Source organism: Euprymna scolopes, chromosome 9, assembly GCF_053919585.1.
Source record: "Euprymna scolopes isolate OS-2025 chromosome 9, ASM5391958v1, whole genome shotgun sequence".
Classification (NCBI taxonomy): Eukaryota; Metazoa; Mollusca; class Cephalopoda; order Sepiida; family Sepiolidae; genus Euprymna; species Euprymna scolopes.
Genome location: NC_136490.1, coordinates 136,228,800 through 136,242,878, shown reverse-complemented (window position 1 = coordinate 136,242,878; position 14,079 = coordinate 136,228,800). Strand labels below are relative to the sequence as shown.

Genomic DNA, 14,079 nt, shown 5'->3' with positions numbered 1-14,079 from the left:
TTAACGTCCAATAAAGTAGATCCAGTCTTCATACAGGAATTCGGTTATAATAAATATATCTTTCCCAAACTTAAAAATTAAATCTTTTTTTAATTTTTTTTGGAGAGAGAGTGCTTTAAAATCGCCGGGGAATGCCGCCTAAAATTTTAAAGAAGTAAATTTTAGGAGTTTAGTGCCTTTCAAAGACGGTTATCATAATTTATTATCATCCTTTAATTTCCTTTTTTCCTCCCACACACCTTTCCATGTGGTTCAGTAGTTAACCAGTGCTCCTGTTGCTGTCAGTCAGCTATCTTTACCTAAGTTTTAATTTCTAGTTAAAAGAATTTTTCATGAATAGAATCAGCATTTTTAAAAATTATTTTTTTAGTTGTATATATTGTATTTACTCTTTGAAGTTAAGGAAGGTTAAAAAAATTGGTGACTTAGGCAAAAAAAAAAAGACACTGCGATTTCGACCCTCACTAATAAAACTGCTCTGAGTGACTAGTTGGTAATTTTTTGTTCCTTTTCTTTTTTATTTTGCTCCTCCAATTCATTTGGATGCTTCATAGTTAAATGTTTTAACATGTTAGTTGTGGTCATGTTAGATGGATATTTTAATTTGACAGACTTTGCAAATGGCTTTCAACTCATCATCTTCATCAACTTCAAAAAGTTTCCATGCAAGACCTTTTTTGGACTTTGAGGCCATATTAGAAAATTCAGTTTATCTGTAAACAAATAAATTACTATTAAATTTTGTTTTAAAGCTAGTCACTTATTTGGATAATTAATTGAAAATAATCCGCTAAAAAAGACAAAAAGAAAAAAATATAAAGGGATGGAGCGGTAAATTGTACCAACCAGTAGTTAACAATAAAAAAAAAAAACTTATAGAATTTAATTTTTGAAACCAATGTATAAAAGTTTACATAATGAAATGCAAATATGCATTTCTTTTGAATTTTTTTTTTTTGGTTGACTGTGTTCAATTCACACATGGTTGATGCAGTTCAATATTGCTAAACTATAAGTCTTAAGTAAAATTCTATTTATAAATACTTTTTAAAATGAAATTATTTAATTAATCGTAAATATTATTTAGACATAAAAATTAACTGATTACAACACCTTTTAAAAAATATATATTAATTTCTTTTTCGTTCGGCAAAAAACTGTGTCAAACACTTTTTTTTTAATTTTCAATTTAAAATTCTAGAAAAAAGATTATATTATTCTGCTTTTAATATAATCAAATTCAGGGTTTTATCTTTCTGGAGAAAAAAATTTAAAAAATGGATTTTATTTCAATGAAATTAAAAAAAAAAAACAACTTGACTGAATTGAATTAATTACCCTTAAATTAACGAAGGGGTTATTTAATACTTTAGGTTTGGAAGAGATAGGTATGGGGTCGGTTTTTTTGAAACTTTAAAAGAAGCCGACTACTGTCCAAATTTTGCGAAATAATACATGATCAATTTCATTTTAGAGATATTTCTTTCAAAAGCCTTCTTTTAAAAAAAGAAAAAAAAGTATATCGTTCTATTAAACCTTTTACTGTTTAAATAATTTGACTTTGCTCGTTTTAAGAAAATATAATTTGAAAAAGCATTTCATTCACTATTAGAAGATTTGTCAGTAAAAAAAACAATCGCCAAAAAGATAAGCGGTTTTTTTTATTTTTACTCGCAATGTAGAGCCTTGCATACTTCTTTTCAAGTTAACTCTTTTGTAGTTTTGATCACAATAGATCTGAATGAATGAATCTTGTAAGGGAGGGGGCACTAAGCATTGCCCTGTTAATAATGAATTTCTTTGGTTTCTTTTTATAACATGCTACATTTCTCTCTTGCAGTTAGGAATATCAGGAATTTTTTTTCTTTTTTTCAACATCAGACTAAAAGAATCGTAATGAAGGAATCGGAAAATTAAGGTATTTTTTAACGATGCGATTCCGATTCCGATGCCTCCCAAAATACATGATTCTTACGATTAACGATTCCGATTCCGATTAATCGTCCCACCACTAGTTAACATCTCTATTCAAACTGAAGATGTGAGAACTGTTCGTTTATACATATGGGCACATGTTGTAACGGATAAAGTTGTTAAGTACACTTCTAAGTGAAACGTTCAGTCCTTACTACAAGTGATACTAAGCTGAAAGTCTCCTGTACCTCTACAAGGCTACCATTTGCCCATGTATAGAGTATTGTTGCCACATTTAGACTGGTGCATCTGCTACTAGTCTTTTACTCCTGGACAGGGTTCAAAAGAGAGTCACCAACCTGGTAGGTTCTGAATTGCCAGCTAAGCTTCAACCTCTTTCCTATCGACAAATGTTGCATGATAGTTCATGAACTCATATATCAAGATGTAGGGGAAGGGCACTATTCCATTCCCAGGATTACTCCACTTGCCCTTGATTCTCTTTTATAATCCTGAGAGTTTAGCAAGGGGAGTAAGTACCATTTTTTAAGTTTTTGGTATAACTTGACCGAGAATTGAACCCAGGTTTCTGGCTCATTAACAAACACTCTTACTATTATGCTGAATAAGCCCATTGAAATACAACAAATTCTTTTTTTATTAGGGGTAGGCTATATACTTGTTCTCATCTATTTACATATAAATGAAGATAATAAGCCACTTTTGGCATTTATTTGAAAAATTTTGTTTCTATTTTTTTTTTTTTTTTGCTCAACACACACCTCCAAACACCCAGGCAACGCCAGGTACCCAGGCTAGTCTATAATATAAATCTCACCTGTCTGTTTAAATACATGTATGTATGTTAGTATGTCTGCTTAAAACTTTCGACAGAGGTGACGGATTTTCACAAAATCGGTATCGTTTTGAAGCTCAACCCTTCGGACGACAAATATAAAAAATTTTACCCTTAACTGGGCACTTTTCTATATGAAGGAGTCACTTTTTTCACTGATATTTTCCCCCTCTTTTCGATTGACTAGCCTTAATTTAAACATTCATCATTTCCGGTTTGGCGATGGGTGCAACAGCAAAGACGTCACTTTTTTTTTTTCACATTCTTTTCCTCCTTCACAGTAATGGGTTCAAGCCTGCCTGCCTACAACCACTATTTTTTTTTTTACTCAACACACACCTTCAAACACCCGGGCAACACCGGCACCCAGGCTAGTAAAAAATAATTAAGAGAAAATGTTGACTTTAATGATATTTTGTACTTAAGAAGTCACCACTTATTAAGGTTAAGAGCCACTCAAGGCTAAGTGTTAATGATTTATGAGAACAGTTTATGAAATTTGAAGAGGACCATGTTGTAGCTCTCAGGGAACATAAGTTGTAACGTGTTCCACAGATGGGAAGTTCTTTAAAATAGAAGAAAATGATTTGTATTTCTAACCTGAGTTTCTGGTATCCGTAGAGCAGGAAGTGAGCTCAAGATGCTGGTATCATCCCAAGAAGCAGGAACAGGAACGTTTTCAGTGTCTTGTGAGTCTAGCACAATAAATCGATAAGGCTCACTTTCCGTGTCCTCAAACAAATCAGCCATCCCATTTTCTGCAATCGAAAACATTAAATTGTCAACATTCAAATACGCAACTATGACAAGATTCAGGAAAAATAAAAATAAAAAATGTTCAAATTTTACCAGATCAGGCTGTCTGAAGATACTGGCTTCCTGACCAAAACTGTGCCAAACATTGAAGTTATTGTTTTTTTTTTTTTGCTTTCCCTTTGAAAAACTCAATCCTATTCTGCAAAGCTAAAAGCAAAAACAATTTTTTCTTTTCCCTTTTTTTCTCCCTTTAATGGGAACCAAACACCATAAAAACGTTTGGACTGGATTCGGCATTAAATAACTCGAAAAGGGTTGATATGCTGTAAAAGCAAACTGAAGCTAACAAAACATTGTTTATGTATCATTTACAATATCATCATTGATATTTAGATTTTGATTTTCATGGAAATCACTCCAGATAAGGCATGAAGCCATTTGATGTAAGAAATTAAAAAAAAAAAAACTACTTCAAGGTCAAAAATTTGCCAATGATTTGTGTAGTGAAAATTCTGCAGTTATTTTTACTTCATTGGAATAAAATTTGTTCTTCATCAAGTTCGGGATGCTGCAATTGTCTCAGATTCCAGCATACGCAACAACAGGCAACATCTCATGCCTGCTATCTTGGCAGTTCAGTCCAAAAGCTTAACATCAGCCAGATTGTATGATCCTTGGACCACTATTATTCCTGATATACATTAACAACCTCCGTGAAAATATTGTGTCTAAGATGGGTATATTTTCTGATGATACAACACTCTATAACAAGAGGGAAGAACGGATGTATACAAATTAAAAACAATGGCAGAATCATTAAAAAATGACCTCCAGATCACCGTGGAATGGGGTCGTAAATGGATAGTAACATTTAATGCTAGTAAGACTAAGTTGTTCTCCTTTAATAATTACAAGATGCCTCTCCAATCACCGATATTCATAACAAATAACACTCTACCTGCAAACTTCTCAGCTTAACATTCACAGGTAATATGAACTAGAACAAATAAATTGAGGTCATTGTGAAGGCTGCAAAAATAGTAAGTGAAAGTGCATTGGGGGACCACCTGAAGACACCTTTAAGAAGTTGATTACAGGGAGGTTGAAAATAAGAAAATGCCTTTCGGAATAAACACCCCCAAGCTCCCCATGTTAAGAACGGCTTTCGGAATAAACACTGTTAGGAGGATCGACAACCAGTGCACATTGACCGTCTTCGTGTGGTCCCCCCCCCCAGTACACTTTCACCAAAAGGTAGGTTCTCTCTATCGTGCTAGAAGACTACTTACACCTGAGAGCATCCTGTACCTCAATAAGGCCATCATTCGCTCATGCATGGAGTATTGTAGCCATATCTAGGCTGGTGTACCACTAGCCTCTCTTCTTGGATAGGGTTCAAAAAAGAATCTTCAATCTACTAGGTCCCACTTTGTCAACTAACCTCCAGCCCCTGTCCCATCACTGCAATGTTACATCTCTATGCCTGTTTTACAAGTATTTTAATGGAACATGCCGTAATGAACTTGTTGCACTTGTACCATCCCCGACAAACCTGCTTAGCAACAAAATCACACCCCTTCACTGTTGAGGTCCCTAAATGCCACAAAGCTTCCTATTCTAATAGTTTCTTTCAGTGGGGCATTTTTATCCTCAGCCCTCAAAATCAAGAAATTTGACCATTCCTGTAATGATATAGTCCCTGTTGATTTTGTGGTTGGAGCAAAGTTCTGTGCAGTTCTAGGAGGTCCATCCTCTCAGAGTTTGCCTTCTACCTTTGAGAAAGGATTAGTTTATTGCTAATCGCCTAAGGTGCCCTCATCGGGAAATGCCGACAGGGCTGCACAAGCACTTTTTGCAGGTCAGAGTGCCTCTCCTCAGGAACGCTGACTTCACAATCCTACTTTCTGACTCTGGTGTCAGTTCTTGCATTGGGAGAGAACTAAATAATTTAATACAAACTTTTGCAAGATTTTAAAGTGCTATTTTTATTTTAAGATTAAAAGTACAATTTTGTTTGTTTGTTTGTTTGTTTGTTTGACCAGCATATCAACCTTCTTTGGATCATTTAATGCTGTATACAAGATTTAAAATTTTGATACTTTCAGAATCGCTGGGTATATTCGGCCAATGTTTTGGTATAGTTTGTTATTTGATGGTTTTTATATTTCATGGTAAAGATTTGCTTGTTTTAAGAAATTTAGAATGGTTTTAGGATTTTCTTTACCAAAGATTTCTTTTAAATTTGTAGCCTTGTAGTAGTGTTGACGAATTCGTGTGAGATCATGACAGTCAAGTAAAAAGTGTTTCACTGTATAACATTCGCGAGATGGTATACATTTGGGAGGTTCTTCATTTTTTAGTATGTGGGAGTGAGTTATGTATGCGTGTGTCCTATCCGGATACGTGATAAGACTACTTCTTCTTTACATGATTTTCTGGTATCTAGAAGTTATTTTTTTAAGTATAGGTGTAATTTGGAAGAGTTTGTTGTTTTTGGAATTGTCCCAATTTTCTTGCCATTTCCTTGTGATAAAAATGTTTATTGAATGTTTGTAGTCCGTATATGGGACCTTTATGTCACTTATTTGGAATCTTAGGGAATTTTTGGCCGCCATGTCAGCTTTTTTATTTCCGCAAAAAGCGTAGTAACTGGGAATCCAACAAAAGAAGAAAGTTTTGTGTTGCATGATAGAATGGATCTTTTGTAACAGTTTGATGAGTTGGGGATTGTTTAATTTTTTTTTTTTTTTTATTGCTTCTAATACTGGTAATGAGTCTACAAATATTATAAATTTTTTGGAGTTTTGGTTGATGATAATATCTAGAGCCAGGTTTATGGCTGTAATTTCTGCACTATAGATAGAGGAGTTATTTGGTAACCTTTTCTGCTGAACCGTGTTTTCTGAAATAGCGGCACATCCCACTTTGTTTTGATCTTTGGAACCATCTGTGTAAATGTGTGTCCAATTTGGGTAAGTATCCAGAATGTTGTTTAGTTTTTCTCTATAGTCTGTGGGGTGAGTATTGGATTTAGGATATATTGTCAGGTCTAGTATGACTTTAGGTTGATTTAACAGCCAGGGTGGGAGTTCTGGGAGATTTTCCTCGTGGATGCTGGTTTGATCTCTTGAGTTGTCTGTAAGTGGCTTTATTGTTTCTTCCATGTAAAGACCAAAGGGTTTAATTACATTTTCTTCTTTTTTTTTTTTAATAGATGTGTGTAGTTGGGATTGAAAGTGCATTGATAGGCAGAATTTTTGGGGTTTGATTTTAGTTTTAGATAATATTGTAAGCCTAATTTTTCACGTCTCAATTTTAGTGGAGGTTCATAGGCTTCAGCATATAAGCTTTCTATCGGAGAGGTTTTAAATGCACCCAGGGCAAGTCTTAATCCTGTGTGATGGATAGAATCTAATTTTAAGGTAACTTTTTCTAGTTAAACCATATATGAAGCTTCCATAATCTAGTTTGTTTCTTATCAGGGTTCTATATAATTTTAAGAGTGATGAGCAGTCTGATCCCCACTTAGTATTTGTTATAACCCTTAATAGTTGTAGAGTCTTGAAACATTTTTGTTTTCAATATTTTAAGTGAGGAATGAAGGAGAGTTTTTTTATCAAAAATAAGTCCCAAAAATTTATATTGATCAGCTATTTCGATTTTTGTTCCTTTTAGATTGAGAACAGGGTCATTGTGCATTTTTCTATGATTACAGAAATGGACACATTTAGTTTTAGTTGTTGAAAATTTAAAGCCATTTTCTGTCGTCCATTGTGTTAGTTTGTTTATGCACATTTGTAGTTGGCGTTCTGAAGTATGAATATTTTTGGATCTATGGCAGATTACAAGGTCATCCACATATAAGGAGCCATTTATCTCATTGTTTAGACAATTTACAATATTATTAATTTTTATAGTAACGAGCGTAACTGATAAAATACGTCCTTATGGGACTCCTTCTTCCTGTATTTTTGTGTCTGATAAGGTGGGTCCGATTCTTACTTTAAAACTTCTATCAGATAGAAAATCTTTTAACAGTATGGGTAGTCTGCCCTTTAATCCAAGGTTGTAAAGGTCTTTTATTATACCCTGTCGCCATGTTGTATCATATGCCTTTTCTAAATCAAAAAAGATAGCTATTGCATGTTCTTTTTTAATGAATGCTTCTTTGATAAAGGTCTCCAATCAAACTATGTTGTCCATTGTTCTTCTTTTGTTTCTAAAACCACTTTGTAGGTTGGCAATTGAGTTGTTGGTTTCAGATACCAATTCAGGTGTTTATTTATCATTCTTTTGAATGTTTTGCAGCGACAACTTGTCAATGCAATTGGTCTGAAATTTTGTGGATCTGAATTGTCTTTCTCTGGTTTAGGGATGGGGATCACAATAGCATGTTTCCAGCTATTGGGTAGTTTTCCCTTGAACCATATTTTGTTGAGCGTGTTTAAAAGATGTGTTATAGATTTTGGAGGAAGTTGTTTCAGAAACACATAATGTATCTCATCCGCCCCAGTAGCTGTATTATGTGCTTCGTTTATGGCTTTTAAGAGTTCATTTATAGTAAAAGGATAGTTGTATTCTTCTTTGTTGTTTGAGTTTAAATTTAATTTGTTTATCTTTTTTTCTGTATCTTGCTTTGTCTTTTGGAAGGATTGACTGTAATTTTTGCTGGAGGAATTGTTTTGAAAGGTTTCAGCAAGAAGATTTGCAATATTTTTTGTCTCTGTTATTTTGATGTTGTTTTGTAGGAGATGATTTAAAGGGGAGGGTGAGTTTTTGCCCAAAATTTTCCTTACCATGTTCCACACTTGTTTGCGGTTTGTATTTGAGTTTATTTTATTTATATAGTCTTTCCATGATGTTCTTTTTGCTTCTCTAATAACTTTACGAGCCACTGCTCTTTTTTGCTTAAAAAGGTTTAAATTGTACTTTGTTGGTTGGGAGTTGAATTTTCGTAAGGCAGCTTTACGTTGGCGAATTGCTTTTTGGCATTCGTCGTTAAACCAGGGTCTTTGTTGTTTGTTTGTTCTGCTACTTTTAGGTATACATTCATGTGCACTTGCTAGTAAAGTTTTAGAGAAGTATTCTATGGATTTATTTGGGTTTTCCTCCTCTGAGAGTTTTTGTTGGCAATTTTATATTCCTCCCAATTTGCTTTTTATATTTTCCATTGGGAGAGATGGATTTTTGTTTCTTTTAGATTTGTTAAAATCACTGGAAAATGGTTGCTACCCCATGAATCTTCTAGAACCTTCCAGTTATAGTCCATGAGGATAGTAGGGTCACACAAAGATAAATCTAATGCTGAGTAGGTGCCTGAAGCGGGATGAAGGTATGTGTTGGATTTATTGTTTAATATACACAAATCATTGTCGTTAATAATTTTTTCAAGATTCTTCCCTTTCTTATCCAAGTATGCAGATCTCCATATATCGTTGTGACTATTGAAATCACCTAACAGTAAGAAGGGTTTGGGTAACTGATTTATTATTTTGTTCAGCTCTGCTTCGTTTATTGGATCCTGGGTGGGATGTAGACAGTGCAGATATTTATAGTTCTGTGTAGTGTGGCTGCTGCAGCACTGGCTTGAATATTAGTGTTTAGATCTATTTTGCTTTGTGGGATATTATTTCTAATAAGTATAGATACTCCTCCAGAGGCTCTCTGTTGGGTATTGTGGATGTGGTTGAATACTTTGTAGTTTTTTATATTTTATCTTCAGCTTTTAAAAAAGTTTCTTGGAGACATATGATGGCTGGTTGATGGTTTGTTATAAGAAGTAATAAGTCATTTATGTTGGGTTTTAGACCCCGGCAATTTGATTGGATGATTTTTTGGGCTATGGTTAAATTTTATGTATTTATTTTTTACTTTTGTTAGTCGTTGGTGTCTGATCTTCGATCTCCCGTGTCCATTTCCTCAAATCTGTTTCGGATTGAGTCCCTTGGTCTGGAAGATGAACATGATCTGTTTATTTTGGTTTTAGCTTCTTTGTTAGTTGATGGTTTGTTGGTTTGTTTCCTTTTCCTTCATGGGCACTTTTTGATGTGTGTTTTGTTTTTCGGTAAGAGGGGTTGTTTCTGTGGGTGTTGTAGCACTTTGAGGTTTTGTGGGTCTTTTGAGTTGAGTTTTAGTTTGGAAATTTTGTTCAGTTTTGTAATCTTTATTTTCGTTGTTGATTTGTTTTATAGTTTTTTGGAATTCTTCGATTAGTTCCCTTGTTTCATTGAGTAATTTCATAACGTCTTCTGGTTTGATGTTTAATAGGTTTGCTTTTGTTGTTTGGTTATTTGGTCCAGTGGTAGGCTGTATGATTTTTTTGTTATTTCTAAGTATTTTATACTTCCGGTTAGGTTACGAGCTTCTTGGAAGGTTATATTTTTTGTATATTTTATTTTAATAATTTCTTTTTCTTTCTTCCATTTGTCGCATTCTTTTGAATTTGCACTATGGCCTTTTTGGCAGTTAATACATTTTGGCTCTTCTTGGCAATCTGTATGGGTCTCGTTTTCTTCACACCTCATGCATACTGGAGAGTGTGTACACCGGTCTCGATGGTGTCCGTACCTTTGACAGTTGTAGTATCTGAGAGGGTTTGGTATGTATGGTTCTATATTTATTTTTTCATATCCTATTTTGATGTTACTTGGGATTTGATGGGTATTAAAAGTTAGAATATAGGAGCGTGTATCAATGGTTTCACCATATTTTTTAACTTGGATCCTTTTTACATCGATAACATTTTGATTTTTTAGGTTAATTTTAATTTCTTCCAAGGATAGTTCTGAACTTCTGATCACTCCTTTACTCGTATTCAGCGTTTTGTGGGGAGAGATTTTTACTTTTTGGTTGTTAAAGATTTCTGTGATATGTTTATGTCTTTCTACTTCCACTAGTAGTGTGCCGTTATTTAGATTTTTGACCATTTTTCGTTTGATACTTGAGAAAATTGTCTCTATTTTGAAGGGAGACACTTTTGTTATCGCTTCTCCTTTGGTTGCTTCAATAATTATGAAAAAAAAGGTAGATTTTGAACGAGATTTTGGTTTTGTGATTCTGTTTCTGAATCTGGATTAGATTTGTCTGAAACTTCACAATGGTTTCTTTTTTGAGGCTTTTTATTTGCCATTTAAATATTTTTAATTTTTCATTTCTCCTGCTCCCCACCCGCCTCGGAGCCCTATTCGCGAAGTGTTGGGGGAGGGGCCATTCACCCCAACACAACAAGGATACAGGAGAAGTATACTCTTCCTGTTGATAGACTCAAGCACCCGTGTTTCCTTCGTCTTTTCTAATGGCCTCATTTCTAGAAAAGATGTTAGTTTTCCAGCTGTGTGTTATCCATTCTTCAGCAAGTTGATTGACCCTCCAGCCACCGCTTACTAAATCAGTTTATTGCCTAATGTGGGGAGCGTGAGCGTATTTTCTTGTAGTGCTAGTCATGACCAACCGATTGATTGGATCAGGCCTATTCAACCGCATGTCTTAATCCAAGTAAGAGTCAAAGTGGCGTGTTGCACCTCATGTCCTTGAACATGATCTGCTCAACCACCAGAATCCCGTCCTTAGGCATTACGGGTTGCACCCACGGTCAACAGGTGACCCCGTTGAGGGACTTTCTACAGGGGAACAGTCGGTGTAGTTTAATGCCCCACCGACAGGGCCAGTTGGGAAGTAGGGGAAGAAAAAAAGGGAGAGGGAAGGGGGCTGTTGTTTTTGTTTTGGGTTTTGTAGAACATAATTAAGTTGGGTTTGTACTACTGTACACATAGATTCGAAAAAGTTGTTAAAAAAAAAATATATAACAAATAAATGTTACCAAAGGCAAGATGTTACTTTTCTACTTAACTGGATACCTTTTTAGTGTTTTTATTCAATGTAACATGTTTATTCAGTTTGAAAAACATACAGTGCTTATCGATGTATTGGAAAATTTAAAATGGCGCCCGCTTCTCTGTTGAACATGGTAAGTTTGGGAAAATGAGTTAAAAATAAAAAATACTGTTAAAACCCCACCGAATATGTCATCCTAACATATATTGAGCGATTTTCTGACAGTATTTTGTCTAGTTTTTTTATTTATAACTCCTTTTCACAAACTTACCATGTGAAAGAGAGAGTCAGGTGCAATTTTAAATTTTCTAATACATCGGTAAACTAGGTGTATCAGAATTTATGATACCCCTAACACGAAAATGTGAATAAAATATGAAAAACTCGTAATTTCTCTTTTAAAGGTGGGATGTTTATTTTCTTTATGGATTATACTTCCAAAATAAACTATTAAAGTTGTATAAAAAGTAATAGAAATATCATTTTTTTATTTTTTTAAAAACAGTAATGAAATTAATTGAATTTTTTCAATTTTTAAACTTTAAAAATCTATCAAAATTTTTCTATTGATTCTATTTTTACGATATTTTCAGGGTCAATGTGAAATTTTATGCTCTTTCCAATAAACCGCATATAATATTTTAGACAAACGTTTTTTCTAATTCACGCCCCCCCCCCCATTTTCAAATGTCTATTAAAAAGTAAATAATTAATTTACTCACCAAAATTTTATATATCACAAATTGAAGATAAAAGATCAATAAATAATGTATTCAAATTTAAAACAAAAAAAAGTAGTGTTTTTTAGAAATTTACCTGTAAAGTCCGAAGTTTAAAACCCTTTTTTTAAAAAAAACATGTTGTCTGTTTGTTTTTTAATGAAACCTTGGTCCTTGCTCCTTTAATTGAAAAAAAATTAGGGTTTGATTTACATTTTTCGAGTAGTTATAAGCTTGAAAAGACAGGGGGTCGAATTAATTCACGCCCCCTTCCATGTTGAAATGTCTATTAAAAAGTAAATAATTTACTCACCAAAGTGTTATATATCACAAATTTAAGATAAAAGATCAATAAATAATATATTCAAATTTAAAACAAAAATCGTCGTGTTTTTAGAAATTTGCCTGTAAAGTCCAACCCCCTTTTTTTAAAAAAACACGTTTGTTTTTTTGGGGTTTTTTTTGTTTTATTTTTTTAATAAAACCTTGGTCCTTACTCCTTTAATTGAAAAAAAAAAAGGGGTTGAATTACATTTTTCGAGTAGTTATAAGCTTAGAAAGACAGGGGGTGGAATTATTCAATATTTTTCACGAAGCTTCTGACACACCTATCGGTAAACACTATGTTTTTCGAGCTGAATAAACATGTTACATTAAATAAAAACACTAGAAAATTATCCAGTTATGTAGAAAAGTAACTTATCTTTCCTTTGATAACATTTATTTGTTGTTGACAACTTTTTCGAATCTATGTGTATAGTAATACAAACCCATTAAGTTTTACCAAAAAGCGTGCTAATGCACTTACTGATCCGCGCTATTTTTTAAAATCGTATTTTCAAGTTTAATTAAAGTTTTATATGTTTTTTTTTTATTCAATTGTAAGGTTAAAGTACAGAATAGGTACAAAACAACCTCCCTTCCTCATGTTAAGAATGGCTTTTTAAATAATAACGTTATTATTTCAGCACGGAACATCAATGTAGGTGCATTTCGAAAAGTACAATTTTAACAGTAGTTATTCTATATTCGAACAAAAAGAAGGCTAAACCAAGAATAACAACCGAAAAGAGGATTGTTTTTAATTCTAAAAATTTTCAAAAAATTTAATTGAGATGTGTTAAAATAAAAAATAAATTTAATTTTAAAGTTTGGACATACGACGAAGTCACACAATAACAAACTAAATCGGGAACTTTTAAAAATTAAAAATAGACAAACAAAACGTATACATCAGAGGCAAATTCATATTCCTATATTTCCAGATTATTATTTAAAAGTGACAAGTGAAGTTTCAAAATGAAAACAATTCTATGTCACCATTGCTTTAAAATAAATAAAATAACAAAAAACAAATGTGCTCACCGAAGTCATGGTTGAGTTAAATGTTTATTTAAAATACGTAAAACAAGAAGTAACCAAGAAAATAAAAAAGTAGACAAAAAGCTAATTTAATTCCTTGTAAAATTATGAAATGATTTTTCATACCCGTAAAAATTTATTTTCCTCCTAAATAAAATAGTTATCTTCTTTTCTAATGTTTGTTAACTTACGGTAAAGTTGGCTGGCTTTTAAAACCCGCCATTTTCATGAGTTTTAAGGCATCATACAGTCATTTAGTTTCGAAAAAGAATTATTTTAAAAACTAACTGATTAATATTTAAAAATCGTTTTTTATTATAAATATTGATTTTTTTTATTTAAAATTTGAATTTAATCAAAGTTTTTTTTATATTTTTAACAATGCGGTGTTATTAATACGAAAGTAACCGGAAATTAAGGTAACTTCCGTCGTAGCTTTATCATCCTCTTTTATGTGTGAATTGCAAAGCGACGTGGTTCAACCATGAAGGTATGCATAAAAAAATGTTTAATTTATTATGCTATTGAATGTTTGTTTGTTAAAATATAAGTATTAATGTATTTGTCAAAGATTATATTCTAACTAGATAATTAAAATATGTCTTAATATTATATATAAATGGCGGATGCCTTGAGATA

The 14,079-nt window shown here is 32.9% G+C and overlaps 2 protein-coding genes across 7 annotated transcripts in view; one reads left to right on the top strand and one right to left on the bottom strand.

The window, feature by feature from the left end:
* LOC145284860 (uncharacterized) overlaps positions 1–13,692 on the bottom strand; it is a 172,066-nt gene extending 158,374 nt beyond the window's left edge. For 2 of the 6 annotated variants that reach the window (XM_080133859.1, XM_080133861.1), the window contains exons 1-2: positions 13,444–13,667; positions 3,371–3,528 (exon numbers count right to left, since the gene is read on the bottom strand). In XM_080133859.1, coding sequence (XP_079989985.1) covers positions 3,371–3,520 — 150 coding nt within the window. In that variant the 5' untranslated portion in view covers positions 3,521–3,528; positions 13,444–13,667. Of the gene's footprint in view, positions 1–3,370; positions 3,529–13,443 lie in introns of those variants that run through there. The other 4 variants (XM_080133862.1, XM_080133864.1, XM_080133860.1 and 1 more) reach the window with 3 other exon arrangements.
* A 67-nt stretch (positions 13,693–13,759) lies between these two features.
* The window catches only part of LOC145284862 (uncharacterized), a 29,190-nt gene continuing 28,870 nt past the window's right edge, over positions 13,760–14,079 (top strand). Inside the window, exon 1 of the mRNA XM_080133865.1 lies at positions 13,760–13,930. Coding sequence (XP_079989991.1) covers positions 13,925–13,930 — 6 coding nt within the window. The 5' untranslated portion in view covers positions 13,760–13,924. The remainder of the gene's footprint in view (positions 13,931–14,079) is intronic.